This window comes from Vanacampus margaritifer, chromosome 6 (genome assembly GCF_051991255.1).
Source record: "Vanacampus margaritifer isolate UIUO_Vmar chromosome 6, RoL_Vmar_1.0, whole genome shotgun sequence".
In the NCBI taxonomy this organism is placed as follows: Eukaryota; Metazoa; Chordata; class Actinopteri; order Syngnathiformes; family Syngnathidae; genus Vanacampus; species Vanacampus margaritifer.
The window spans coordinates 3867868-3895385 of NC_135437.1; the positions used below are offsets into that span (position 1 = coordinate 3867868).

Below are 27518 nucleotides of genomic sequence, written 5' to 3' on the forward strand. Positions count from 1 at the left end.
TTAGCCACAACAATCCTTTAATATATCTAGTAGACAAAAAATGATGCTATTCTATTTAGCATATATACAGTGGGGAAATACAAACACAGTGAATTTTACAGAAAACATTTAGAATGATGACAGTTGCGTTAAACAACAGACTTATTTCATGTACATATTCAAAGGTGAAAAAAGGCAAGGAACACATTTGATTTCAGAGAGTTAAAAAAAAAAGCATCTACTACTTGCTTGGCATAAATGATGAGCTAAAAAATATATCACTGCCTTAAAAAAGCATGCTTTTTACATCCAACTGAACAAAATACATGGCAATTACTAGACAAAGCTGCAAGGCAAATCACAATTTGTTTAGCAAAGTGGAGTATGTTGGTATTTGCCAAATATCTTATGTTACATAAACCTTAAATTGCAAGGATTATCAAAATAAAGCATGTCAAGTGGAAGTGTGCTAACTCAAGCCAGATAGTTTAAAAAAAAACAAAAAAAAACATCCAAAATCTCTAAAAACGCACTGCAATGTTCAAATATAAAATGGGAACAACAAATGTAAAAAAGTAAAATTTGTAAATGTTAACATTCCATTAATCCCTGTATTATTTTTGGTCCTTTGCCCATTGCCTTTATAGAGAGATCAGGGAAATGATAACAAGATTCATTCAGACAATTTCACAGTGTGGTTACAAAAAAAAATCCTTAACTCATGATTTTTACTCATCGTATTTAAAAAAAAAATGATTAAAACACTTTAGATGTTTACTTTGAGTGTGATATCTATATTTGCCAACAATTTCTCTGCCTGTATTACAAATGTAGCTCATTAGACAACAAACTGGTGTGCTGCTAAGACAAAATATAAATTCTTTATGTACACAAAGATAGTGCATATACAACCAGCTGCGCTTGGACTGATTCAAGCCATGTGTGAGCAGCTGGTGGGTGATAAAGGCTGCGCTCCATTAGGTTTTCATGACTCTGGACCTGATAGGAAAATGTTTTTGTTTTTTTCCTTTCCTGAAGACACTGGACTTAATACAACTCTCACACAATATGCATTATCCACACAGGCGTAAAGCATACACACATTCATTTGCTAGCACATACATAGATGTAACACTTACATACATATAAACAATCATCCAAAAATAGACTTTTTCGCTCATGTTTTGATTTTTGTAAAAGCTGAAAATAAACATTTTGATCTTGCCACCGTTTTCCTCACGTGACTGAAGGTGGCGCTACTGAGTTCAGGTTGAGCTCCCTGTTCACAGGAGTATGTCAACACTGATCCGGTTCGTATTGTTTCATGCTCACTTTCACAACCAGTGAAGTAAGTTAGGGGGGCATAAACTTAGAGGGGTTCCTCACTGTGATGGCCGTCTTTGGGTCAGAGGTTTAAAATGGGGACATCAAAGAGGTCACACAGGCCTTCTGTCTCATCCAGGTTGTATATGTAGTCGTGATCACTAGGTGGGGGCGACAGACGCAGGAGAGGCGAGAACACTAAAAGGCAGAACAGGAAGAGAATAGCTAACAGTGAGTCTATATTTTATTCTTATAGACTACTCCTGCTCATTCTCATGCTACATGCCAGTTTTAAGGTTAGACATCTAGCTTAGGAGGAGAATGACAATCGTAGCGGGAGAATATCATGTGTGGTGTGCTGCGTTGGTAAATAAGTACACCACACAATGTAAGAGCATTAACAACACATGACATTTTTTTCCTCATGATATGTGGTGTCTCATATATAGCAAAACAAACAAAAAAAGGAACAAACTGTGTGTGTGTGTATGTGTGTCCCACTTTAAACAATTGTAGATTAACCAACATTTTCTGCAACAATGAGCCTCTAAATTACACTAAACTTCAGAGATGCCACCATGCATTACATGAGACCTCAGCATATCTTGTGAGAAATAAATTAAACATCTGTCTGGGCTACTGTGTACAGACGCTCCCCAACTTACGAACGAGTTACGTTCCGAGCGATCGTTCGTAAGGTGAATTCGTTCGTAAGTTGCTTCAGTGCTATATTTTGTATTATAATTTATGTTTAAAGCCTATATAAGTATATTGAAGGTTTATATAAGTATGTTTAAGGCTTGTACAAGTAACCTGCATTGGTTTGTACTGAAAAAAACTTTTAATAAAATGGAGAGAATACGTACAGTACTGTATGTTAGAGAGAGAGCGAGAGACACTTAATGGAAGAACACTTAGGAAGAAGTTGAGGGTCGAGGAGAAGAAGATGAGGGTTGATGAGTATCTTCCTTGGAGGATTTACTAGAAACTGGCCGAAAGAAGCGATCCAACGACGATTGCACAGTTTCCTTCTTTTTTTTCATCATAAATGATGCGGTAGCACTGTATGGCATCATTCAATTGATTTGCAACTTTTGTGCAACGTTCAATATTTGGGTCTTGCTGCTCGAAGAGTGCGATGGCTTTATCTATGAGCGAAAACACTCGGAAAAAGGCGCGCAATACAAAATCTAACTTACAGCATCTCTTTCCGAACATTTTCCGACACACGCGCAGACATGTTCGTATGTACCGATGTTCGTAACTCGAATGTTCGTAAGTAGGGGAGCGTCTGTACTGGCAAAAGTAGAAATATGCTTTATTTCATCAGTAATAAAAGAAGAATGCTGCATGGAGTTATCTCATCTTAAACAATACTCGATTTTAGTTTTTGTAATTTGGTAATAATATGCATCAGTCTTCTTATTTTACACTTCTTATGAGAGCACAGAATGTTAAAATGTTTCTTTAAAAATGTCTTGAACAGTTAATAAAGGTTTCATAATTGAGATATAAACTGATGAAAACGTAAATTATTTACTATGAAATAAAAATATTTAAAAATCAAAAAATATGAAGGCGATCAGTGTCCTACATGGCAGTTGACATGTTTTTCTTTTAATATTTATGTCTCACCTTCAGATGACATCAAGTCCTCCAACAAATCTCCACTCATGATCTCTGCAAATGGATAATGTGTGTAAGTACTTCTTCTTTTTCTTTTCTTTTTAAAAGGTTCATTTTACAATGCAGCATTTAATTTACCTTTTGTCGGATCAAACATGTCCGAAAGCTCTTTGGGAAAGTCCAGCACTGCAGAAATCAATATAAATATAGCAACAATTTTGTCACTAGAGCGTACAAAATAGAAGGACAGAGTTATCCTTCATTTTTGAAACAACACAAAGTAATTGAATGCAACACTGAATGCCTGGGAGTCTCCAATGCAGCTGACACTGAAGGTAAAAACACCCAAATTTTTTAAATAGCAAGTTGTTCCTGATATTTTAAAAAACTAATGACAGCACGATGCCTATTTTCACAACTGTTTTCAAAGGATAATGTAGCTTATAAATTGTATAATTCAATTGAAGAACGCAGAAAGAAAACATAATAGCCTGGTTGAAATGGCACCTTTGGCCTAACAGCATTCTGTCTTCTTGGGGAGCGTCAATCACCACCGTACATTTATTTTGTTTATCTGTTAACTCTAATTTACTCAATTAACGCAATTGAGAATAGATTCTCATTTGCAAAGCTTGGGGTCATTGTCATTCAGAAAACGGTATTTTCTTTTCAATTTTTGCTTCATGTGAATGTTTTGGAACAAAATTGACTGCTAGCTAAAAATGATCAGTCCCCGCAATTTGACTAAAAAGCCCAGTCCAGCTGAAGAAAAACAAGTCCCAAGATGCTGTAACGTGCTTATTGCGCATGTTTAAAGATGTATTTTATGGATCCACCTATGCAAATTTTAAAAACTGAATTGTCAGGGTTTAGTTGACATAAATTTGTGTTGCGGCAAAGCACCATTACTCTACTGACAAAAACATGACCAGATAGGCATGCTCACGTTCAGAGGGGTCTGACTTCATTGGTTCAAACACTAAAGCAGATGCAGACGACGACACCGATCCATCCAAGGAGGCGGAGGACTGAAGTTGCTGAGTAATGGCAGCGGGTGCATCTGTGGTTGGAGTGAGTGGCGTGGTGCTTGTCACTTCTGAAACAGAGCGAGAAATGTAAGATAACGTGACAAACAACCAATAATAGTGGCTCTGTGTACCACTCTTAATACATAGCCGCAGATGACCACAAATTTGCAAACTATACATATCTGCATCCATCTATACATTTGGTCATCCTTCAATTGGCTATGCTACTGTATTGGAAAAAGTTCCAATTGTAGCTTAAACTAAAATTATTAATATTACATAGAATATATGAGTAAAATGTCATAAACGTATCAAAATTTAATAGAAATACACTTTTCGGCCAACCTCACAAGAACAGTTATTCACACAAAGTATGAAGAATGAATGTGACCCCCGGAAAAATAAATAAATAAATAAAAGATAAAAAAAGAAAAGAAAATGTATCAGACTTGTTGACCGATATATATATATATATATATATATATATATATATATATATATATATATATATATATATATATATATATAAATATATATATATATATATATATATATATATATATATAAATATATAACGACAAAGTGGAGACCTTCTTGCCCACCTGTAACTGAGGTTGTTTGGCTAATGGCTGACGTTGTGGAAGAACCTTTTTTCACACACTCTGGAGCTGATTTTGTACCCTAGGGGGAGCAATTGAGAAGTGTAAAAAAGTAAGTAATGTCAAGCCATATGCTTTGCATTTGATTAAAAACACAAGATAATTTTTGTGTGTGTATCTTTTTGTCCACAGTTAAGGCCAAAACAAATGAGACTGCAAGCAAAGCTGACATATGGACCTGGGAAGAGGGCAATGATGCTGGGAGGCTCTGAAGTACATCATCTGGAGGAGGGACAGGCAGAACAACTGGAGAGGCACTGGATGGGTCCTTATTGACTAGTAAAACCTCAATGGGGCCACAAGAACTTTTCAAACGGATCTGGTATTTCTTTTGTCCATTCATAACCTGCATTTACACATACACAGTTAGAAGAAAAAATATAGATGAGCAGAAGGTGGATGTAGTGAAATGTGATCTACACAGTACTTACAGATTCTGGTCTGGGCACCTCGAGCTGAGTGCCATTGGGGGCACGTATCGCTAGCAGGGTGTCACCTGTGGAAGGACACTTGATAAGCGATGGAATATTTGACATCATAAGGCTGGGTGACAGAACAGGACAAATGAGACTGACTTCAACAAAAGATTACCTTTGAAAGCTCCACAGATGTCCTCATGTTTTACATATGCCATTGTATAAACATATTAAGGGTCAACAGGTCAGAAGCAAACATTTTCCTAGTCCAAAATTCTTAAGAAAGACATGTTTCCACCACAAAAAGATGATGTCACACTATTTAGATGAATGACACTGATTTCGCCACCCCACTTACTTATTGCAAACATAAGTCAGATCTGTGTTTACTGCTTCAAAGCATGTATCATAAGTACTAATGGTATCGGCACCGGTGAGTACTGAAGATTTGAGTATCGGTCTAAAAAAAATCGTATCGAACATCCCAACTAAAAAGGATATGGACTGTTGTTAGAGTCGTCTGTGACATTCTTGATGCTCTGCTGCACCCAGACTCTCTGCTGGTCCAGCTCACGTTCCCTGATGGCCAGATCATCAAGTTCTGCCTTCAGGTCAATCAGCTTGTCCGCTATCTCCCTCGTATTGCAACCTGGACCTACACCCCTGAAACATAAACAGAAATAAAAAAAAATAAAAAAATAAAATAAGATTGCTACAGGACTTGCCAAAAATGACCGTGTCGGTTGTCTATTGACTGAGCATTGCTGAAATATGGGGTCCCATTAATTATGGTTGGACGATGTGATCATCAGGTTGCTAATGAACTTTTGCCCCCACATGCTAAAAAGTAATTAAATCTGTATGGGCAGAATACGGTTAAATTAGCCATTGGCGGCGTCACCCAAGTACCACTCATATACACTCTGGACGCAGAAGGGTGAACATTTCTTACTCCGGAAGAAGTCTCGGAGTCTCCAATAATGCGAGGGTAGGGAGGGAGGGAGGGATGGAGGGAAGAAAGAAAGTAATCACTCTTATCACTATAGAAAGTGTCTAATAAATACAGACGCTCCCCAACTTACGAACGAGTTACGTTCCGAGCGATCGTTCGTAAGGTGAATTCGTTCGTAAGTTGCTTCAGTGCTATATTTTGTATTATAATTTATGTTTAAAGCCTATATAAGTATATTGAAGGTTTATATAAGTATGTTTAAGGCTTGTACAAGTAACCTGCATTGGTTTGTACTGAAAAAAACTTTTAATAAAATGGAGAGAATACGTACAGTACTGTATGTTAGAGAGAGAGCGAGAGACACTTAATGGAAGAACACTTAGGAAGAAGTTGAGGGTCGAGGAGAAGAAGATGAGGGTTGATGAGTATCTTCCTTGGAGGATTTACTAGAAACTGGCCGAAAGAAGCGATCCAACGACGATTGCACAGTTTCCTTCTTTTTTTTCATCATAAATGATGCGGTAGCACTGTATGGCATCATTCAATTGATTTGCAACCTTTGTGCAACGTTCAATATTTGGGTCTTGCTGCTCGAAGAGTGCGATGGCTTTATCTATGAGCGAAAACACTCGGAAAAAGGCGCGCAATACAAAATCTAACTTACAGCATCTCTTTCCGGACATTTTCCGACACACGCGCAGACATGTTCGTATATGCCGTTGTTCGTAACTCGAATGTTCGTAAGTAGGGGAGCGTCTGTATAGCTACATAGTCTCCAATTTGGCAGCACTAAATAGTTGCTTAGGACATCATGGTAACAAATGCAATATTCAGTGTCATTACATGAGGCAATACCGACAACATCTCGCCAAAACCGTGTGATTTGAAACAAAGTGGGACAAGTTGTCATGTACTGTAATTCTTAATCTTTCGAGACTGCGGGCATCAATTATTTAAAACAGCAAACCTTAGAGGGTACAACTAAAGAGTGAGTGCACTTACTTCCACTGGATACTGTTCTTGGACTTTTTCTCGATCAGTCCAATTCCCTCCAACACATTAGTGATGTCGTAGATGCGCCGCTTCTGCCGTACTGCCAATGTGTCGGCTGCCTGACTCACAGAATAACAAAGGGAAAATGCATTAAAACTGGTGTGACATTTAAGTAATTCATACCCAAGAGACTACCGTTCAAACTAAGACAAAAAAAAGTGTAGTTCAACTTCCTTAGCCAAAGTGTTGTGCCTAGTTTAGTGCATAATAGAGCCACATCTACAGTGTGTATACATCTGTGTGCTGATAAGTCTGTGCTTTGGCCTGGTGCCTGCAGGTGCATCCTCATACTGCTCTACTAGCACTTGCAGGGTAACATCCCCAGTGTGGTTTGACTGAAGAACTATGGGAACTAAGTGGACAATATCTTGTTCTAACTGATTAAGCAGAGAAGTAACCAAACCGAGACAATATTTTAAAAACAGGCATAGCGCAGGTGAACAGTTTAACATTTTCCAAGAGCAATGAGAGTAATATTACTTTTTCTAAATTACAGATAGAAAGTTACAGTCAGAGTCAATATGTTTTAGAGCGGGAAAACACTTGAATTGAATATGAATGTCGCTATGAATCAATCATGCTACATTGTCTATGTGTAAAGATGCACTAGCTCAGAAAACAGCGACAAAAGCTGACCCACTTGGAAATCTCCAGGGGGCAGCCTGGAAAAGTTCAGCAGGTAGGGCTCGAAAACTTTGAATTGGACCGCTTTTTGGTGTTTGCGTTGAAAAGTAACCCGGATGTTTACACTACGATGCAGCTATCGCTCATTCAAATCTAGACTGTCAGAAAGCTAGGCTATGCTAACAGACAGGCTAGCAAAAAGTGCATGAAACCTAACGACAGCAGGCAGCTCCAGATGACATGTGCTAGCTAACAACAAAGACTGGTTGGCATGCTCACAGCTTTCAGATCCAGTACTCCGTCCTTGGCCTCCTGCAGCAAAGTTACAAACTTAGCTGTGAGGAGTCCCAGACTCTTTTCATGCCTGCTTGGTGTCTGCGGCTGCAGCGGGTCCCCCACAGCGCCAAATTCGCCCCGATTACTGGCCGACTCTAGCTCCATCATCTCTCGGGATCAGCGCCGAAGTCCTCCTGCCACCCCGACCAAAACCTCGGAAGCGAGCCCAGGAACGCACGCTCCGCAGCCTTAGTCAACCAAACTGAAGGACACCGGTGTCCGTGGCATAAGAGCGTTTCACCGTTCTTCAAACGATTGCACGAAATCCAGCGGTGTACAAGGACGACGATTCATTGAACGAGCTTTCGGTTGGGAGAGCCGTTGGCCACGCGAGGTATGACGGGACTGTTCAACCAGTGGAGAGACCGTTAATCAATGTGTAGCTATGTCAAACGCGTACAACAGCGTAATAGTGGTAAAACATACCAATTTGAAATGACAATATATTTGAAACTAAATAAATAAATAATCTGCAGTTGTTTGGTGATTCAATTGTAGAGGTGAAAGATCAATTTAACAGGGACCTATATATTGCTATTTGTAGATAGACCCTTACAGGTCCAAACTTGAAGAAAATACTTCTGCGCAGGCGCAAAGTCATTCAATTAAAAAATCTGGTCTGTTTAAATTATTTGTTTTTCTTCTTTAAATTTTTAGGAAAAAAACGATTCATAAAATATATTTATGATAATATGTTATAATCATTGATATAATGTAAATAAAAAAATATACTGTGATCTCCTTAAGAGGTATTTTAAAACATATTAAATTATAAAATAATATTACATTATATTTATTTCAAGTGCAAGACAAAAAAATATTAATATTTTACTGTTCTCCCCTAGTGTTTCCTAAACTTTATTGAGCCAAGGTACACATTTTACATTAGAATTATTTCTCACTACACGTCACCAACCAAAATGTCACAAGAAATGTCACAAGAAATGTGAATACAGGGCTGGGGTGTTTTCATTCCTGCTGATGTTCTTGCAGAGCAATGAATTGTTATTTTGTATGACTGGCAACAGGTGGATACACAGGTTTATTGTCACGTCTATGAATGGCATTTAATCTGCATTTCACATTACGTCGCTGGCATTGATCGATGAATAAATCACAAATTTAAGTCAAATTGTATATGAGACCTTACGGCACTTCAGTGTGCCACGGCACCGTGGTTGTTTAAAAAATAAACTGAGTTTAAATTGATGTAAATGATTGTAATAAAATGATATATGCTATTTTGGATTTGACGCTTAAAAATTATGGCCACCAGGGGGCAACAGTGCCCGCAGAAATTACCTCCTGGGTCAATCCATATTCAGTGATCCCTATACTGTATATAAATAATGTGCTTCGATTAAACCATGTTCGAGGATATAATATACCAAAATAAATGCAAATAATAAATTCAACATACATCACCTATTAAATGTGCCAAATATGCAGCAGAAATATAAAACACAAGCTTCACAAAATAACGAAAGTGCGTTTCCTGTCACACGCTCTGCCCGTAGCTGTCAGCTGACTGACTCACCAGGAAGCAATACACACACGGGTAAATATCCATCACAATCTTATTGTTTTTATATGTTTCCAAAAATACACAGCGAAGCGGATGCGAGCTGTCAATGTAAACTCGGGGACCTTTTCTTTCGTCTTTCATTTTACCGTGTTAAAAAAAAGAAGCTAAATTACTAGCCAACATAGAGCTTCTCGTATGGACAAGCAGGACAGACAGCATCCTTATATGAAATATAACTCTAGAACAAATTGCACTATATTAATTTCATTAAAACGGGGAATTTTAGGCTTAGCTGTATTATTATTATTAATAACAATAATAAAATCTGGTAATTGTTGCAATGCTCAGGCTTGATGGGTTGATGGACAAGTCGTTGAACATTTAGGATAAAGAGGATGCTGTTGTCTATGATGTAATTTAGCATGCCTTGTCTTTAACGATTTTCTTTTCTTTCATCAGGCTAATACTGTGTATTGTGTGTGAAATGAATGCTAATATCCCATATTCAAATTCAATTTGTATTGACGCCGCCTAAATTCCATTCTAATGCTGCTGTCCTTTTTCCCCAGACCATGAAGAAAATCAAAGGCAAAGCAAGTAGCACAACCGAGAAGGAATTTGTGTTTGAGTTCAAGGCAGGGAAACACAACTGTGTTCTCAAAGTGCCGTTGCACTTTCCTGTTCAAGAAAACGTCAGCGACCTTCATGGACGTCTGATGCTGCTACATAAAATACCCTGCTACGTAGAAAACGGTGAGATGGCTTTGTAATGTAGAAACCAGTTGTATCCCATGGTAATATAAGTCTAATTTTGTTTTTATAACCACATGTTTGAGTCACCAATGTTGTAGTGGTACCGTTGTTATTACATCTATTACCCTTATAGCAAGGACACTTCAATGTTTTTCTGGGTTCCAGGCAGAAAGCAACTGAACAGGCAACATTTATGTCTTCAGTGTCTATAACTTAATATCCTAGTTATCATAAAGTGGTCACCGACAATACATAAAGTATCTACTTTTTGATATGTCAGTCATATACATATATTTGTTGCACAATATATTGAAATATTTACTTTGAATCTTTAGGTAGTGGATTTAAATCTATTTCTATCCTGCCAAAATGTATGGGATTAAGGAAAAAACATTCTTGACTTACCTTTGTGGAGGGCAGCACAAAGCCCTTGTGGTTAGTAAGCCTGCCTCACAGTCCAGGCCCTCCTGTGTGAATTTAGCATTTTCTCTCTGAGTTTGCATGGGGTTTCTTCAGGTATCGTAGCTTCCTCCCACATTCTGAAAACATGCATGTTAGTTTTAACTCTAAATTGTCCATAGGTGTGAATGGCTGTTATATGTGCCTGGGATTGATTGATGACCAGTCAAGTGTGTACTCAGTGTCTAACTATATGTTGCAGCACACCCAGGAATACAATGAAAACAAGTGCCACAGAAAATGCATTGATTGATGTCTCTACAGCATTGACAAGCTTGTACAAAATACAGTTTCATATTTCTCAAAATGCTTTTTTGGTAGAACTGAAAGTGTCACTGTCCGACTTCATTGAGAAAGAGACCATTTTGGATTACGACAGAGAGGCAGAACTGGCCCTGCAAAGACTCCCAATGGGACATGTAGATGTAAATCAGCTCACCAATGCGTGGACAAGAGCCTATGTAGAGGTGAGGACACTATGTATGCATTATGGATAAAACACTAAGGTGTGCTTTAGTTACTGATTTCCTGAATCACTTGATTGAATTTTCCCATATTTTCCTTTTAAATGTGAAATAACAACAACAAACAATTTATATTCAAAGCGATCTTTAATAAAGCTTTTTGTGACACCGCCTTGTCCTATTTACCATCCTCTCACGATCCTGCAGTCACACAGCAGAGTTTTATGTAAATTCACGGATCATTAAAATAATGTGAACAAATGCAGTGACGTAAAGGACTGGTGAGGAAGAAGTCATTACATAAGCCTTTTTGTGGCATTTTGCATCTCCCTGCTTGATTATATTTGAGTGTATTTGTTATTAGTGACAGTTCATTATTTAAAATTGACAGATTGTTTTATTCTGTGTATTATTAACAAAAAAAAACTTCATGTTTATAAGTACTTTTGTCACCTTTTCGGCCTGCATCAACTTGAACTGTCAGGCTTCTCTTGCCTCCTACACTTAAACATTTAAGACTAGCCTAGCTTTTATTGCAGTCATTCAAAAATAACCATGGAGGCCTTCCAGTGTCCATCGTGATTCCCGAGCAAGTATAAATAGAGGAGTTCTGATTATTTTCTATTCATGGATGTAATACATCCGTTGCTTGGGTTTTCTTAGTAGTTCATTATGTAAAACATTACATGCTTTACATTTTTGTCCGACATTTCAAAGTTGGCACTGTAGAAACAGCTCACGTTTGACGAGATGCAGCTCACTGGCGACTCATCAAATTCAATTACATTTTTATTTCAAAGAAGAGCATTAAACCTGCATAGTAAACCGTTTATTTCATTTGTTTGTAACCATTTTAGACCACGCTCGAGCATGCTCGCCCTGAGGAGCCCAGCTGGGATGAGGACTTTGGAGATGTTTACCACGAGTTGATCCATTCTCCTGCCTCGGATACGCTTCTAAACCTGGAGCACAATTACTTTGTTCGTATGTCCGAGCTCATCAGCGAGAGAGATATGGAGCTCAAGAAGATACAAGAAAGGTTAGTGTTGTAGAGGATGGAATCCCGCAGTTTCCAGCAGTTTATTTCAAAACATTACTTGCTAGATTCTCTCTTCATTTAGTTCCAAATGTTTGAAAAGCTAAAAATATTACACAAACTTCTTAAGGTCTTTAAACACTTTTATTAAACACAACATATTTTTTTGACTTAATAAAATTAAAAAGTTATATTTATGCTCTTGGGCCAGACGGATAGTCCTTACATCTGCATGCAATTAATGTCAAGTTCCAGGACCTTCAAGTTTAAGGAATACACAATTAATTATACGTGGTTGCCATCTCCAAAATGAGAAAGCAGCCAGGTAGTATTGTGCATGTACACTCATCAATGATTTAAATGCCTTCATGTTCCCCCTGTGTGTTAGACAAGCTGCAGAAATGGATAAAGTGATGCATGAGTTGGGGAATACGCTGAGTGATCATGATGTGAATGCAGTAGCTTCCCAGCACTTTGATGCACAGCAGGTAAAAAAAAACTAAACAGGAGAGTTCTTATAGTATTAATAAATTATGTAATCATATAATATGGGCCCTAGTCTTTTTAGCTCCTCAGTTGTTGTTTTTGATCAGGTGTTGGAGAACAAGTGGGTCACTGAATTGAAGCAAGTGACTTGTATTCAAAAGCAAGAATATCAAGAGTGGGTCATTAAACTACACCAGGACCTACAGAAATCGAACAACAGCAGCCAAATTAAGTACGTTTGCATGTATTTGTGTACAATAGGAAGAATTTCAAAGGCATAATAATACCCGGCATTTATTTGCACTTGTACAAAATGTCTTCATCCATATTTCTAAATTGTGTTGACACAATTCCACACCTTATTGAAACTTCCAGATGCAATTATCTATTATTTAATATATATATATACTGCATATATGTCTATAATCGAACTCCTCAATTTGTATAACTATTATTATTAATTTGCATGGTTCCTGTCCAGTGAGGAGATTAAGGTGCAGTCTAGCCAGCTGTCAGAACCTTCAGATTCTGGAGGCAGGATGTTTGAGGAGCCGCCTCAAATGGAAGAAAGCTTCACTATTCATCTAGGTAAGTGCTTGGCTTTGACAAAACAGTATTTTAATTGTAATTTGTTGAATTACATTTAAATTTTAGTGTATCACACGGTGGATGACTGGTTAGCACGTCTGCCTCCTAGTGCAGAGGACGTGAGATCGAGTCCGGGCTTTGGCCTTCCTGGTTGGAGTTTGCATGTTCTCCCCGTGCTTACGTGGGTTTTCTACGGGTACTCCGTTTTCCTCCCACATTCCAAAGACACGCATGGCAGGTTAATTGAACACTCCAAATTGTCCTTAGGTGTGATTGTGGGTATGGTTGTTCGTCTCTGTGTGCCCTGCGATTGGCTGGCAACCAGTTCAGGGTGTACCCCGCCTACTGCCCGAAGCCAGCTGGGATAGGCTCCAGCGCCCCCCGCGACCCTTGTGAGGAAAAGCGGTTAAGAAAATGGATGGATGGATGGATGTATCATACTCTTTAAGAATCTCCCCACGATTAATTTAACTCACACTCTGCTGTATATTTTTGTGTTGCACATACTGAGAACCAGATTACACACATGTGTAAAAGGGGCGCACAAGTAGTGCTGCACCTCTTTACCTGAACAGTTGTCACAAAGCCGACTAGTATCTCTTAAATAAGTTGCCTTTTCACATGTTGTTCTGAGCAATGTTGAACAATGGCTTTTTGCTTCAAAGCAAAGGAAAGGAATTCAAAGCTTGGATGGCACTCAATTCCTTGAACCTCAATGAAAAGGAGACAGACGTTATGGTCTTTGGGTCCCAGTGGCCCATTTTGTTCTGCTGACTTGGGCCCCTTTGCACCTTATTCTACAGCCAGCAGTCTCGAACTTGGGTGTTAAGATTGACAGTGATTTTAAATTGGACCGACAAATTGGTGCTCTTGTCAAATCCGGCTTTTTTCATTTTAGGCAGCTGGCTAAGGTTAAGACTCTCCTTTCTCAGCAGCACTTAGAAATGGTAATGATACCTTTGTTACATATCGGCTGGATTACTGTAATGCACTTTATGTTGTAGTCAGCCAGTCCAGCCGGTTCCCTGAAGTGTCTTCAGTTGGTCCAAAATGTTGCAGCTTGCCTCTTAACTGGTGCTTGTAGGATGGAGCACATAACCCAAACTCTGGCCTCTTTTCACTGGCTGTGCATGAAATTTAGAGTTCATTTTATGATTCTTCTATTTGCCTTCAAATCTCTAAATAGTCTTGCACCACCTTATTTCCCTGAGTTCCTCCACCCCTATGCACCTACCCGGTGCCTCAGGTCAGTGGACCAGACATGACAGGAGGTACCGAGGGCTAAGCGTAGGCTCAAAGGGGGTCGAGCCTTTTCAGTTGCCAGTCCCTCTTCTCTGAAACCACCTTCTGCTGAATAATAGGCAATCTCCCTTTGTTTTTCCTGTCATGACTGATTTTTATTGCTTGTACAGCAATGGTTGTTTTAAAGTACTTTATAAATAAAGTTGATTTGAATTTAGTTGAGTTCTTATTTTCATTAGGAGCACAACTGAAGACAATGCATAACCTGCGGCTAGTTCGGGCAGATGTGTTGGGCTTTTGTGAGCACCGTCGTCATGGCAGCAGTGGAGCAAAGCTGAGGCGCCTCCAAACGGCCCTTTCGCTTTATTCATCATCACTGTGTGGTCTGGTACTGTTGGTTGACAACAGGGTCAACTCCTACAGTGGCATCAAGAGAGGTACCTTTATAGATAATAGTTCCAATCATATATACAATATGTTGTATATTTTAACTTTTGTTAATGTTGGTGCATTATTTAATCGACCTTCTCCAGTTAAAGCTGTTGAAAGCAGAAAATAAAATTTCGAATCGCTACTGCCACCTGTGACCGAAAAAAGAAACTGCACACGCCCTTCTTCACGTACACAATCCACACATAACGTCCGCTGACAGGACGGGAAATTCAAACCCGAATCCATTCTCAAAACTATTGGCCAGAGATTTGCGGGAGTACCCTTTGTGAACAGCTATGGTGTTAATCTACTAATTATAAAATAAAATAAAAAGGCTATTGTAATGATTTTTGTTTGGGGAGGGGGGGTTGTTTAAAGAGCAGCTTTAAGTAATCTTCCAACTCAATACTCTTGAACTGCTGTGCTATATTTAGCCATCCTATTCATATGCCCTTCACTGTCACATTACAAAGCTCCTCTTTAAATTTAAGACTCTTGAGCCTTTTTGGGATGTGTTTATAGAAACCATTTTAGAGGTAATCCTGGTTAAATTTTTTATAGCGAGTATAGTATCCTTTAGGCATCATGTAATGACTATTTATCAATGTGTTGACCTAGATTTTGCAACGGTGTCCAAGGAGTGCACAGACTTCCACTTTCCCTGGCTGGAGGAGCAGCTGGAGGAGGTGCAGCAGGTGGTGCTCTATGCCAGAGCCCAGCGGAGTAGCAAACAAAAAGAGCAGCCTGGTTAGACCTTTGATTGCTCTTTTTGTGGCGCCAGCACACACGTGTATTCCTCCCGAATAATTAGTATGCTTGGCTAGTGATTTGTGCATAGAATTTGCTTGTGAAAATTGATAAAAGGATATACCCAGCTATATTTAATTAACTGATAATAACTTCATGCAATCTTTTTAAATAATGCTTACTTAGCAAATACAGGTGCAGACCAATAAGTGAGAATCACGAGGAAAATTTAATTCATTTACTAGTCAGATTTAAAAAACGTAGACTCAAGTAGATTTACTCCAAAGGGGGAAATATTTCAGAATAAAAAAAAAAAAATCATTTTGAGCTTCCAGCTAACAAACAATAAAGTGAGAGAGGTATCTCTCTATAGGCAACCATCTTTTTTTAAACACCTCAGATTTCAATTGTAATTGTCCCGTTAAGGCTTCCTTACATACACCTCCTTAAGTTTCTGCTTCCACTGGGCCACTGTAGGTGGTTGTGGTGTCCTCAAATTTAATTGTCACCATTTTTCTAGCAGTCATTAAGAGGACGTGTAACAGGTATTCTTGATCCCTAGTGTGCATATCCTCAGGTGAAATATCAAAAAGGAACTGTTGAGGCGTAAATAACTATAAATCTATCTCGCTCTTAACCCCTTTCCAATAAGAGAGTAATTTTGGGCAGTCTCAGAATATGTGTGAATGATCACTAACCATTCCACACTCTCCAGCAGTATATTATATTTGGGCCATCTACAAATTTGGAGACCACTAAAGGGGTCCTTAAGAACTTTGTCTTCATCTTCAATATGGTGGCACTTTAACTCATTCACTACCAGCCAGTTTCACTGAAGCAAACCCCTTCTCTCCCTGCTGTTTTACTGGATTTTGACAGATTTTACAAGGTCCACAGAATATTGTGTTCTTTCTATTGCTATAAAAAATGGAACCTACCAAAAGAAAGATCAGAGTCTCTTCTTTCAGCAGGAAAAAAAAGTACATTTGGATCTGTTTCTGAGCAATCAGCATTAGAATATAGCTAAATTTCATCTTTTTTCACAAATCTGTTTAAAACTGTGGGGAAAACAGCTTTTTGCAACATGGCCTTGGTTGATCTCTTGTACTCTGCTGCCACCTGCTGGCCGTTTTTGTAATAACTAGCATTACTTCAACTGTTCTCTTCAGTTCAGAGGCTGCATCAAAGCCTTCTGTATCTAGCAAAAAAACATAAAAATGTATTTATACGTTTTTTGGAGCAAATGAGTTAACATCCAATGCTACATTACTTCTTATTAAAGTTACATGGGTGGTTTCATTTAGCCAATATAACAAGGGTGAGCAAACTCGGTCCTCAAGGGCCGGAATCCTGCAGGTTTTGGATGTTTCCCGTCTCCAACACAGCTGATATATGATCAGCTCATCAGAAAGCTCTGCATAAGCCTGATAACGATCCTGTTGATTACAATCAAAAGCTACTGCAATAGAAGCTACTTTACAAGCTTATTTTTGATATCAGCAATACATTGCCAACACTTTCAAACTGTGTTACTCATCAGAGACCATTTTTAGATTTATAACAATCCGTCTTTTCAATATCCTCCTGACTTTTCAAATCTATGTCCTCACAGAGATCCCCAGGAATGGAAGTGATGATAAATGTAAAAATGTTGAAAGAAATCCTTCAAATATTTTACCAGGTAAAGGTTATTGATACTACTCAGCAGTGTAAATTTATGACCAAACGTTATGATTTCATATGTCTCACACTCTGCTTTTCTTTGCCAGGTGAGTTCTATGTCTCGCGGCACTCCAACTTGTCTGAGGTCCATGTTGTCTTCCACCTGTGCGTGGACGACAACGTGCGTTCAGGGAACATCACGGCCAGGGACCCGGCCATCATGGGCCTGAGGAACATTCTGAAGGTCTGCTGCACACATGACATAACCACCATCACCGTCCCGCTACTGCTGGTGCATGACATGTCAGAGGTAAATGGAGTTGATTAATAGGTCTTGCCTACCAATACTGCACAAAATAAATATAATTAGGCAACTATTTAATTAGATTAAAAGCAAAGTTTTTACTAGCCTATGGCTGATGTGATGTCATGCCTCAACATGCCTTGTTTACTTTTCTACTTGCTTTTGTTGCAATTTGTTTGGTTGTCATAGCTGATTCCTTGTAGCAACTTCAAGTCCCACAAACCAGTTGAGTTATAATTGATGGCTTCTGGTTTCACATCAAATCAATGCAGTTTAGCAAAGATTGCTGGATTCCGGCCTGTCCTTGTTTGTTGACTTTGATTTAAGTGGTGTTTATCTGAATTACAGACTGCAACAAGTTTTCAACAGGAAAGTGCATCACTTTTTTATTTTATTTTAACTCGCCTCACCTTTTTTTTTTTTTTTAGAACTGAAACAAAGAACAGAGAGGAATGTAGAAGAATGGTAAACTACACTACACTTTGAAGAGTGTTTTCAAAACAAGTTTAGTGAGCTACTTTTGGAAACAAAACAAGATAAATGTGTGCTGCAGTGTTTGTATTCGGCTTCCTCCCTTCTCCCAAAAATCTGCTTCAACAAAGGTGAATTATTAATACATCCAACCTGAATACATTCCACCCATCAGCTGCTGCTTTTGTTTTGGATACAGAACAGTTGAACTTTTTTGTGTGTTTTCCAATGCTTGATATTTCAACATGAGGATCTTTCTTCAATTATAACACATTTTTTCATTAATATGTTTTTGGTCTAATTGTCTAATGAGGCTCTGGGTTCCACCCTTTCCTGTGTGGAGTTTGCAAGTTCTCATGCTTGTGTGGGTTTTACACAGGTACTTTGGCTTCCTCCCACATTCCAAAATCATGTGGGTTCGGTTCAACGAAGACACTATAATGTCTATATGTGCCAATGTTAGGGTGAATGCTTTTTTTTGGTCTAATTGGGCCCTGCAATTGGCCGGCGACCAATACAGGTTGTACCCTATCTCTTTACCAAAGTCAGCTGCAATAGCTGCCAGCTTCGCTCACCTGTTATCCTAAAGACAAGTGCTATAGAGAATGAATGGAAGGCTCAAATGAGGTTGATAATGTTTTAATTTACGCCAATTGATAACTTAGCTATACTGAGTGTTTTTCTTTGTTACGGTCTTGGCTTAAATTATGCTGCAAACGCACTTTTCTGCCTGTAATCCTATATTCAGTTGGGGAAGTGCCACACACAGACACACAACTTTTATTATGTTTGACTCATACTTTTTTCATTTTGCTATAGCAATTGATTCTCTTGCTCTCTCCCTGCAGGAAATGACCATACCATGGTGTTTGAAGAGAGCTGAGCTGGTCTTCAAGTGTGTGAAAGGTACAATTGTTAAAAATGTGATTTCATATGTAATATCAAAATGGATGAGTCTATATATATATATATATATATATATATATATATATATATATATATATATATATATATACATATTCTTTTTTTTTGGTTAGTAATAATCCTTTTGTTGGGGTGCGTCTTTAAAGTAGCACTAAGTAACTTTTCAACCGTAATAAAATATTTTCATAACTCTTCTGCTGAAACATCGACTTAAAACTAGTTGAATGATACCTTTGCCATGGCCTGAGGGGGTCTGTATCATTTTTACTGGCACTAAACAACTTTTAGAAGGATAGTAGGAACACTGTCATACAAAAAAATACAAATGTGCTGACTGGCTTATGGCATACGTCACTTCCCCCTTTACCCATTCGTTACAAGGACAGAAGTCAATTTGAATGTTGTGAGCTAAAAAATTATGCAATGCGCTTGTTCTCATGAGAAACATGGGCTTCCTTCAGGTATAACGTTACCGACTTTGTCCATGTGGCGGTGCCATAATCAACGTAAACTGAAAATTCCTTAGTGTTGCATTAAAGTATTTTGCCCCGTTCCACTGTACAATATGGGTACTGTTCTGCTTGGCTGTATTTGCTGCAATATGTTTGTGATTGCTTTTCCACTTCAAAATAGCACATCTTTGGTAGTGTGAAAACCATGCTCCATTGAACGCATCACTGAGAACCAGACAGAATAATGTAACAACTATGACAATTATTTATTGTAATAATAAATAATTTACTTCTTGCTTTGTGGTTCTTGGCCATGGTTAGGACTCGGTTAGGACTCAGAGACACTCTTTATTCAAGAGGAGACCGTGGTTAGCAAGAAAATAGGGCCTTGCATTAAAGATGAGTAGAGTATGTCACTACAGTGACAGGGTGTTGCCATGTGTGGTCATTGCTGGCATTTCTAGCAGTGTATTCTCAAAAATTACCTCAATGTATGTTGTTGACACAGAATGACAGGTGGTGGAGTAGACCAGTGAGTGAGCTGCACTGGTTTACGCCACCCAGATTATGTCGGCTGAGCATGATTACAAGGTACAAGAGAATAGTACCTCGCATTTTACCTGGTTTTGTCAGTGGAGAATCCAATCAGAGGTGCAAGCAATGGAAAAGTCACAGTAGTGACAAAACGAATATTTACATGTTTGCATTGGGCCAATTATGCTATTGTGTGTGCTTAAAAAAACAACTAATTTCTTAGAGATTGCAAACTGTCTCTTCTGAACCAATTCATAATGTTTGATGCATAAACTTGTACAGTTCTTAATACAGTACAGCCCTTACATATCTTACATATGAAACCCGATCTCTTAATGTGTTACTATTTCGTGGCTGTACACGCCAGCGTTACAGATACATCGGGAATCGAAAGTTTGGGCACTGCAGGTAAGAATTTGTGTTCTTGTGCATATACAAGCCAAGGAAAGATGGAGCATTTTCCAAAAGGAATCAAAGTACAGATGAGTATGGAAGAGGATTAGGGTCAGTGAAGAGAAAAAAAAGGTTGTCAGGATTCTCACTAGAATGCTGACTCTATAATAATAGTAGCACTAATAAAGTAAGAATTCTGACTTTAAAGTCAGAATTCTGAGAATAAAGTGAGAATCCTGCCAACCTTTTTTTTTTCATTCACTGGCCCTTAATCCACTTCAGTAGATAAGACATTCTTATAACATGTTTTAAAAAAAAGTTAGATTTTATTTCCATCATTTACATTTTCAAAATAGCAGAAAACTAAATAATGGTGCCTGCAAAGGTTTGACCACCCTGCAGAGTTTTTAGCATGCACTGCCCCTTTTGGATGTCAGGGCTTGTGAATGGAGGACCCAGATGCAGGGAGGTAGGAGAGCCGGCCCACGGCAAGGATGCGGATAACGTAGTTTTAATTTACTAACAAAAGCAAACACAAAATCACGCTTACAGGCGGACAACAAACAAAACCAAAATCACGCTCGATGGCGGCAAAAAGGCAAGTCATGAGAAGCAGGAGAAAATTCTTGTTGGAGCGAAACCAGTCGGGTCAGGAGAGTAGCGTCTCGAGGTAATCACCTGACACTCCTTGCTGTGTCCGTCAGGCTTTTATCCTGGCCTGATGGAATGATGGGCAGCAGGTGTGTATGGTGGGCTCCGCCCACGAGCTGTTTCCCCGGTGCCTGCAAGGGAAACAGAACAGCTGACCCAAATCATGACATTGGAAAGCTGAGACCTGATAATGTCATGGGTTGTTCGCAATAGTCTGGAAAGACCAGTTGATGTCAATCTCAAAAGTTTTTAATGTTCAGACTCATCTGACCTTATCCCAACATAAAGGGAATACTACAGAAAAAATGTCAGGAAAAGCCTCTATGAACAGTTTGAGCAATAAAACTAAAAATAATTGACCATCGTAAAGCGGGAGAAGGCTATATGAAGATAGCAAAGCGTTGAGATGCCAACATCATCTGCTCGGAATATAATTAAGAAATGACAGTCGTGAGGAACAGTGGAAGTTAAAGCAAAAACTGCATGACCAAGAAAAATGTCAGACAGAACAACTTGCAGGATTGTGATAAAAGCAAGTCAAAACCCATGTTTTGATTTTTAGAAAGATTTGGCAGACACTGGAGTTGTGCTACACTATTCCACTATAAAGAGATACTTGATTGAACACATATAGTCTTCATGCAAGAGTCATCAGAGGAAAACCTCATCTACGTCCTCGCCACAAAAATCAGCGAATTCACAAAATGAACACACAGACAAGTCTGATGCAATTTGGGAACAAGTTCTGTCGACCGATGAGGTTAAAATACTACTTTTTTCCTTGGCTTGTTTATGCACAATAATACCACTTTTTACCTGGGCTGCCCAAACTTTCGATCCCCACTGTAATGAGCTTGACACACAGGAAGCGACAAGCGACAGCGAAATACGTACCTCGTCGCCTCGCAGGTCTCAACACACGGGACGCAATAAGCAGCTGCGACGGCGGCAGCAACATACGTCACTCTCGTGTTACAACAGATTTGATTGCCTATTAAAATTGGAGGGAATCTAAACATTTTCATTGTAATGTAAACACAGAAGTTTCACTACAGTGCATGACTCCAGTATGAAGATCCATCCATTTCTTCTTCTTCTTCTTTTTCTTATTTTTATTATTATTATTATCTAAAGAAAACTTACCGGACCGGACAAATTAACCCTGTACCAACAAGCTCTCATGCACCGGCCTTTTTGTTGATGTCACGGAAATGATTGTGTGAAGTATGGTACAAAACGATAGTTTTGTTTTGTTTTTTACAAAATGATAAACACTGCTAAAATTATCTCATCCATTTTGCTGGATAGACCACTGTGTAGCATGCATGTTCATTGGCTCATCAATGAAACCTTCACTGATGGGTTGAAGCCTCGGCGACAGCGACAGAAGTTGAGCATGTTTCAACTTTCTAGTATCGCGTCGCGGGCCTACGCATGCACGACTACGTGTACGCGTGCGATTTTTCACATGCACAAATGTCTCGTGTCGCTGAGGGGGAGGGGGGAAGGCGATTTTCACCTTGTTGCCCTGCTTCCATAGGAAATGAATTGAGAGCGAGCGACGTCGCCTCCCGTGTACAGAGCCTATAATAGTGCAGCATTTTAGTGTTTTTATTTATTTGTTAAGGGTGCTGCTTCTCTTTATCATTTTATTGGCAGGTTTTATGATGGAGATGGCCTCATGGGATGGAGGCATATCACGCACGGTGCAGTTTCTCGTGCCAAGGGTGAGATGCGAGTACATTGTTTTATTTCACCATTTCTTATTTTGTCAACTTCCACAGCAAACATGTGCCAACCTCTCAGTCCATTTTCCCTCAGTCCTCTAAGACTATCTTGCTTAATGCTATGCGGAAAGTGTAACAATGACTCAGTGGTCAGTGGCGGAATCACAGCAATAATCGGATTACTTTAAATGTCACATTGACACACTTGAATGTAGAAGCTCCCTTTTAATTGTTGGCTGCCACTAAAGCTCTCTGATAAAATAGCCAAAATGCATATTGAAGGTGTAAAGAAGTTCACAACAGGCACAACTGGCTTTGCAGCACATAAGTGTTTAAAAAGCTTACCATGAATCACAGATTAGAGAGCTTTACTTTGCCTTGGCCCGTGTTTACACTGTGTGATAAATGGAAGCCTAGACACTCATCCGCATACATGCGTGATAAGCATCGGGATTTCCATGCAGCTGTCATTACTGATGTAAATTGTTACATCCATTGTTACATCTTAACAACAGAGAAATGTCGCCACGAAGTTCAGATGCTTCTGTACGATTTGGCTCCACATTCTCAAAAACTCATTTGGACCTGCCCGCCTTGTGACACATGACATTTTATTTTCGGCTTTGCAGAATGTTTATACCTATGGGCTGTGTGCTTTGAGAGACAGCTGAGCCTATAGCATGGAGCAGTGTTGACACCGTAAGACTATAAAACCCGCGGCATCAAAAGCTCAGACTGAATCAGCTTCCTGTCAGCTCCATGCTCAGACAGGATTGGAAATAGCTCCCCTGAAACAACATCGTGCCTTCAAAGAGACTAAATATATGCTGTGGAGTTGTGTGTACCGATCAATACTTCACATTCTCATTTGACGGGTAGCTTCCAGTCACTATGCATGTCCTCTGTTGTAGTCATAACTAACAGTGATCATTCAGCATCCTCCAAGGAAAATACCTTGATATCTAATGCAAGTTTGTTATCACCTCCCCACACATGAAGCAATTTTGTGTCATGACTAATATTTCAGCTTTTTACCACTGCTGCAGATAAATACCCAACACACATTTCTTAACTGGCTGTTATATGTGTGTCTTTTTGTTGACAGAGTATTTCAGAGGAAATGTTCTACCAGTTAAGCAACATGCTGCCTCAGATCTTTCGTGTCTCCTCCACCTTAACGCTCACGTCAAAGCCCTGATAAGTGCAGATGACACTCAAGATGCAGCACCAGTCATCATCTCTTTACGTCTTTTTGAAGTTGCTGCTGTTTTGATTCTGAAATTTTGTGGGTATTCATTCTACATGGCCACCTTAAAGCGCTTACAGGGAAGTGAGAATCCTTAAGCAGATTAATACGCCTGTTTATTTGTGTTCTCTTTAAAGCTGCATATCTTCGCGAAAGACGAGTGGGTCCCGCAGCTCACAAAGCAGCTGCTGCAATTATCATTTCAAACCTCCAGGGTGCAGGGCCACTGACAGACTTTTATGACATCAGTAACAAACTGGGAGCTCATGTCATTTCCTCAGAGCTGCTCTCTGTTTGTTGGAGCCACAGTAGAATGTGGCATCTAATGACATGTGAAGTGTTAGTTTCATCTCACTGGTAGGCAGTGTAAATAAATAGCATCACCTTGGAAAATGACTTGAATGCAAATACAGTGGAACATCCAAGGGAGACAGTCGGGGGTGCGGGTGCTTTTAAAATATTCAAAATGCAGTATTTGTTTTGATAACATAAAATGTAAATGGCAATGATCAATTCCATAGTCGTACTGTAGCTGTTGTCAAACCTATATTAACTGTGCAATTAATCGAAATTCAATTACAATTTCAATTATTATACTCCACAATTACAAAATCAGCATAATCGTAAAAAAAGATTATTAATAATAATTTTGAGTTGTTTAAATGCATACATTTGCACCTTTTTATTTTATTTTTTTAAATAACTACTAAATAGATTTTGTTTCATCCAAAAGGAACTTGCGTAATTATAGTGTTTCAAAGAATTGTATTTGTCTTCATATTTCTTACGTTTAAACAGTTTCGTTTTGTACCAAAAAATAAATGATCATCCAAATTGTGATTTCAATAATTACCAAAATAATCGGGATTAATATTTTCTTCATAATTGAGCAGCCCTATGTTAAAAGTTTTAGTAGGATTTGAATTAGGTATGTTCAACACCACTTTATTTCAGATCGATACCAACACGAGTAGTTACCAAAACTGATAATACCACTCGTACCTTTGATACATAAATCCCCCCCACAATTTTTTTTTTTTTAAAGAAAGACCAATATATTCCAATACAGATTTTTTTTCCTTAAAAATTGCATGCAAGTAATGGTACGTTTCTACTTATCCTAATTTCCTCTTTTTTTTTCTACTTATCCTAATTTCCTAATTTGTACTTCGTGAGTACCAATAACTTAATATAAGGGTGGTATCGACACCAATATCTCCAGTACTGGCCCATCCCTAATTTTAATATTTTTAATAGGGATGTTCGAATATTGAAGCGAAGTATCGTATCAGGTCGATATCAAGCCTTATTTCAAAGTATCGTATTCGCGACGGTGACCAGTATCGGCCACCCTCTTGTGGCCGTTTTACAATCAGCAACTAAAAAATTGAAGTTCGAAGAATAGAAAATTGCCATTAATTTCATGTAATCATAAGGAAAATGCGATGTTGGGAATATGTCATTGTTTTGGTTTTTTTTTTTGGGGGGGGGGGGTTAAATATTTAGTACAAGTAGTATCGTTATTTAGTATCTGTGAGTAGACTCACTGTAGGAAAACCCGTAACCTCCTTCTGCATCATCAATTTTAATGTTTCAATGTTTGATGAACACTTGTCAGTTGGATTTATCAGATCATGGTGTCATGGTTTGGTTCATTCACATGCTGAGGGAAGGTCTCCTGTAGAGATGCCAATTCTTCAAATTCTCCCAAAAACATTTGTACTGGTGCAAAGATGAGCAGCACATGCAGCTTTTTAATGCTGCATTGCAGTGAGCTCGAGTGAGTATCACTCTGCTTAAGTGTTTGGTCCCTCCTCTCCACTTTCACGACAGCAGGTGGCACTCTTCTTGAATACAAATAGTAAGTTCAAAAGTCTACAGTACTGTTCAAATTTGCAATTCATCCAGATGCCATTGTTTTTGTTTGTTCAAAATATGTTTGATTATGTAATACTATTTCCTGTACATTATATTTTTAATTAAAAAAAAGTACTTTAACACCAAATTCTTGTAAATTCCTCAAGAGAAGCTCCATCACAATTTTCCATTAAGATGATTATGATTTATTTTGCTCAGGCTCAACATGTTCAATCGGTGCTGATAAGTTGGCCAAGAGCACATAACCTCTCCAGCGTTATTAATCCATATTGCCTTCATGCATTTTTTTGAAAGTGGTTCTGAACCCTTTGAGTTTGACTGAATTGAAATCTATTCAGTCAGACAGAAAGTTGGCCATCAGTATGTTTGGTGTGTCAATTAAGATGACTTATAGTCACCGGAAGGGAATTCAAGCAAATGCTGCATAACGTCTTTCATGATAAACTACACAGTAAGCAGGATGTGCAGAGGAAGTATGGTAACCTCATGTTACGAATGTGTACAGTATATCACTCTACCATGTTGACAATTGATTAAATTGTATGTTTTGCAGAGAGTTCAGCATTCTTTGAATTGGTCTTAGTGGTGTGGAGTGTTGGGTTTCCTGAAACAGAACAGTCTATTCTGTAAAATGGCCAGACGATGTCTCCCTTTTCTCAGTGCTGCTTGGAAAATGATGAGTGAAATGTTTACTTCCATAAACAAACACCTCATATGTAATTAGAGGAGCAACAGAAGATTATGTGTTGACAAACTATCAAAAATAACTATGACCCAACTCCCATAACTTCCTTTGAAACAAGTACTGTAATTATTTTCTCTACGTAAACCTTACATTACAGTAAAGTTGTTTTAGTCATAACCACATAAAGAGTAAGATCATCTTTTTTGTTTGTTATTGTATTGGATTACGTTGGGAATCAGTCATTTCGGGACACAACTTGGACGCCTTCAGCCTCTTCATAAATGTACCTACAGTAAAACTGAGCCATTAAAATAAATGTTTATTAGTAGCCAACTGGAATTAAAAGTCACACTGAACCCTCAGTTAAAATGGTTGTATTTAGATCAACATTGCATTAGTGCTATAAATGTATCAACATAAAATCCATCTGCAGAATGTTTTGCTGGCTTGAGCTAAAGAGGAAATGTCTTCCACTTTTGTGAATGTCCGAATGTGCATCATCAACTTAAAGTTGCGTATTATTAAAATGAGGATGTGACAAATTACAAGAAGCAATCTATTTTGGTTGATGAGTCAATATTTCAAATAAGGCCACAACCCCTCATGTTTTAAATTACTTTACTGAGAACAATACTACGGAATAGTCTGCTATTTTAGATATTCTGCCTAGATGTCAAGCCTCTAGTCGGCAGTAGTTATACAGCCGACTAGAGGCTTGACATTAGGGGTGTTAGAAAAAATCGATTCGGTAATATATCGCGATAATATAGCGCGCAATTCTCGAATTAATTCAATATGCAGCCGAATCGATTTTTAAACATACATTTTTTATGGAAATATTCAACAAAATGTCTTACTTAGGG

General features: G+C 38.5%; 2 protein-coding genes across 8 annotated transcripts; one reads left to right on the top strand and one right to left on the bottom strand.

Annotated features, from left to right (window-relative positions):
- Positions 1–8332, bottom strand: e2f4 (E2F transcription factor 4). Its single transcript, XM_077568023.1, has 11 exons — positions 7940–8332; positions 6986–7095; positions 5532–5694; positions 5207–5249; positions 5047–5111; positions 4794–4961; positions 4559–4637; positions 3875–4024; positions 3067–3114; positions 2938–2982; positions 1–1500 (listed from the first exon to the last, which is right to left on the bottom strand). The coding sequence occupies exons 1-11, from the start codon at positions 8102–8104 to the stop codon at positions 1385–1387; spliced, it is 1152 nt and encodes a 383-aa protein (XP_077424149.1). The 5' UTR covers positions 8105–8332; the 3' UTR covers positions 1–1384.
- Positions 8310–26531, top strand: ferry3 (FERRY endosomal RAB5 effector complex subunit 3). 7 transcript variants are annotated; one of them, XR_013294462.1, is made up of 14 exons: positions 9588–10274; positions 11055–11200; positions 12055–12236; positions 12622–12721; positions 12827–12951; positions 13201–13307; positions 14789–14986; positions 15600–15728; positions 17341–17409; positions 17498–17700; positions 18123–18296; positions 19014–19071; positions 22779–22846; positions 23952–23972. XR_013294462.1 is itself a non-coding variant. In XM_077568022.1 (13 exons), exons 2-13 carry the CDS (start codon positions 10094–10096, stop codon positions 24188–24190), a joined length of 1737 nt encoding a protein of 578 aa, XP_077424148.1. In that variant the 5' UTR covers positions 8310–8330; positions 10091–10093; the 3' UTR covers positions 24191–26531. The 7 variants fall into 7 exon arrangements, 4 of the variants coding, with proteins under 4 accessions (XP_077424148.1, XP_077424147.1, XP_077424146.1 ...); XR_013294464.1 differs by having other exon boundaries at positions 18123–18159; positions 23952–23963; XM_077568022.1 differs by lacking the exons at positions 18123–18296; positions 22779–22846 and adding an exon at positions 8310–8330 and having other exon boundaries at positions 10091–10274; positions 23952–26531.
- Positions 26532–27518: the final 987 nt, after the last annotated feature.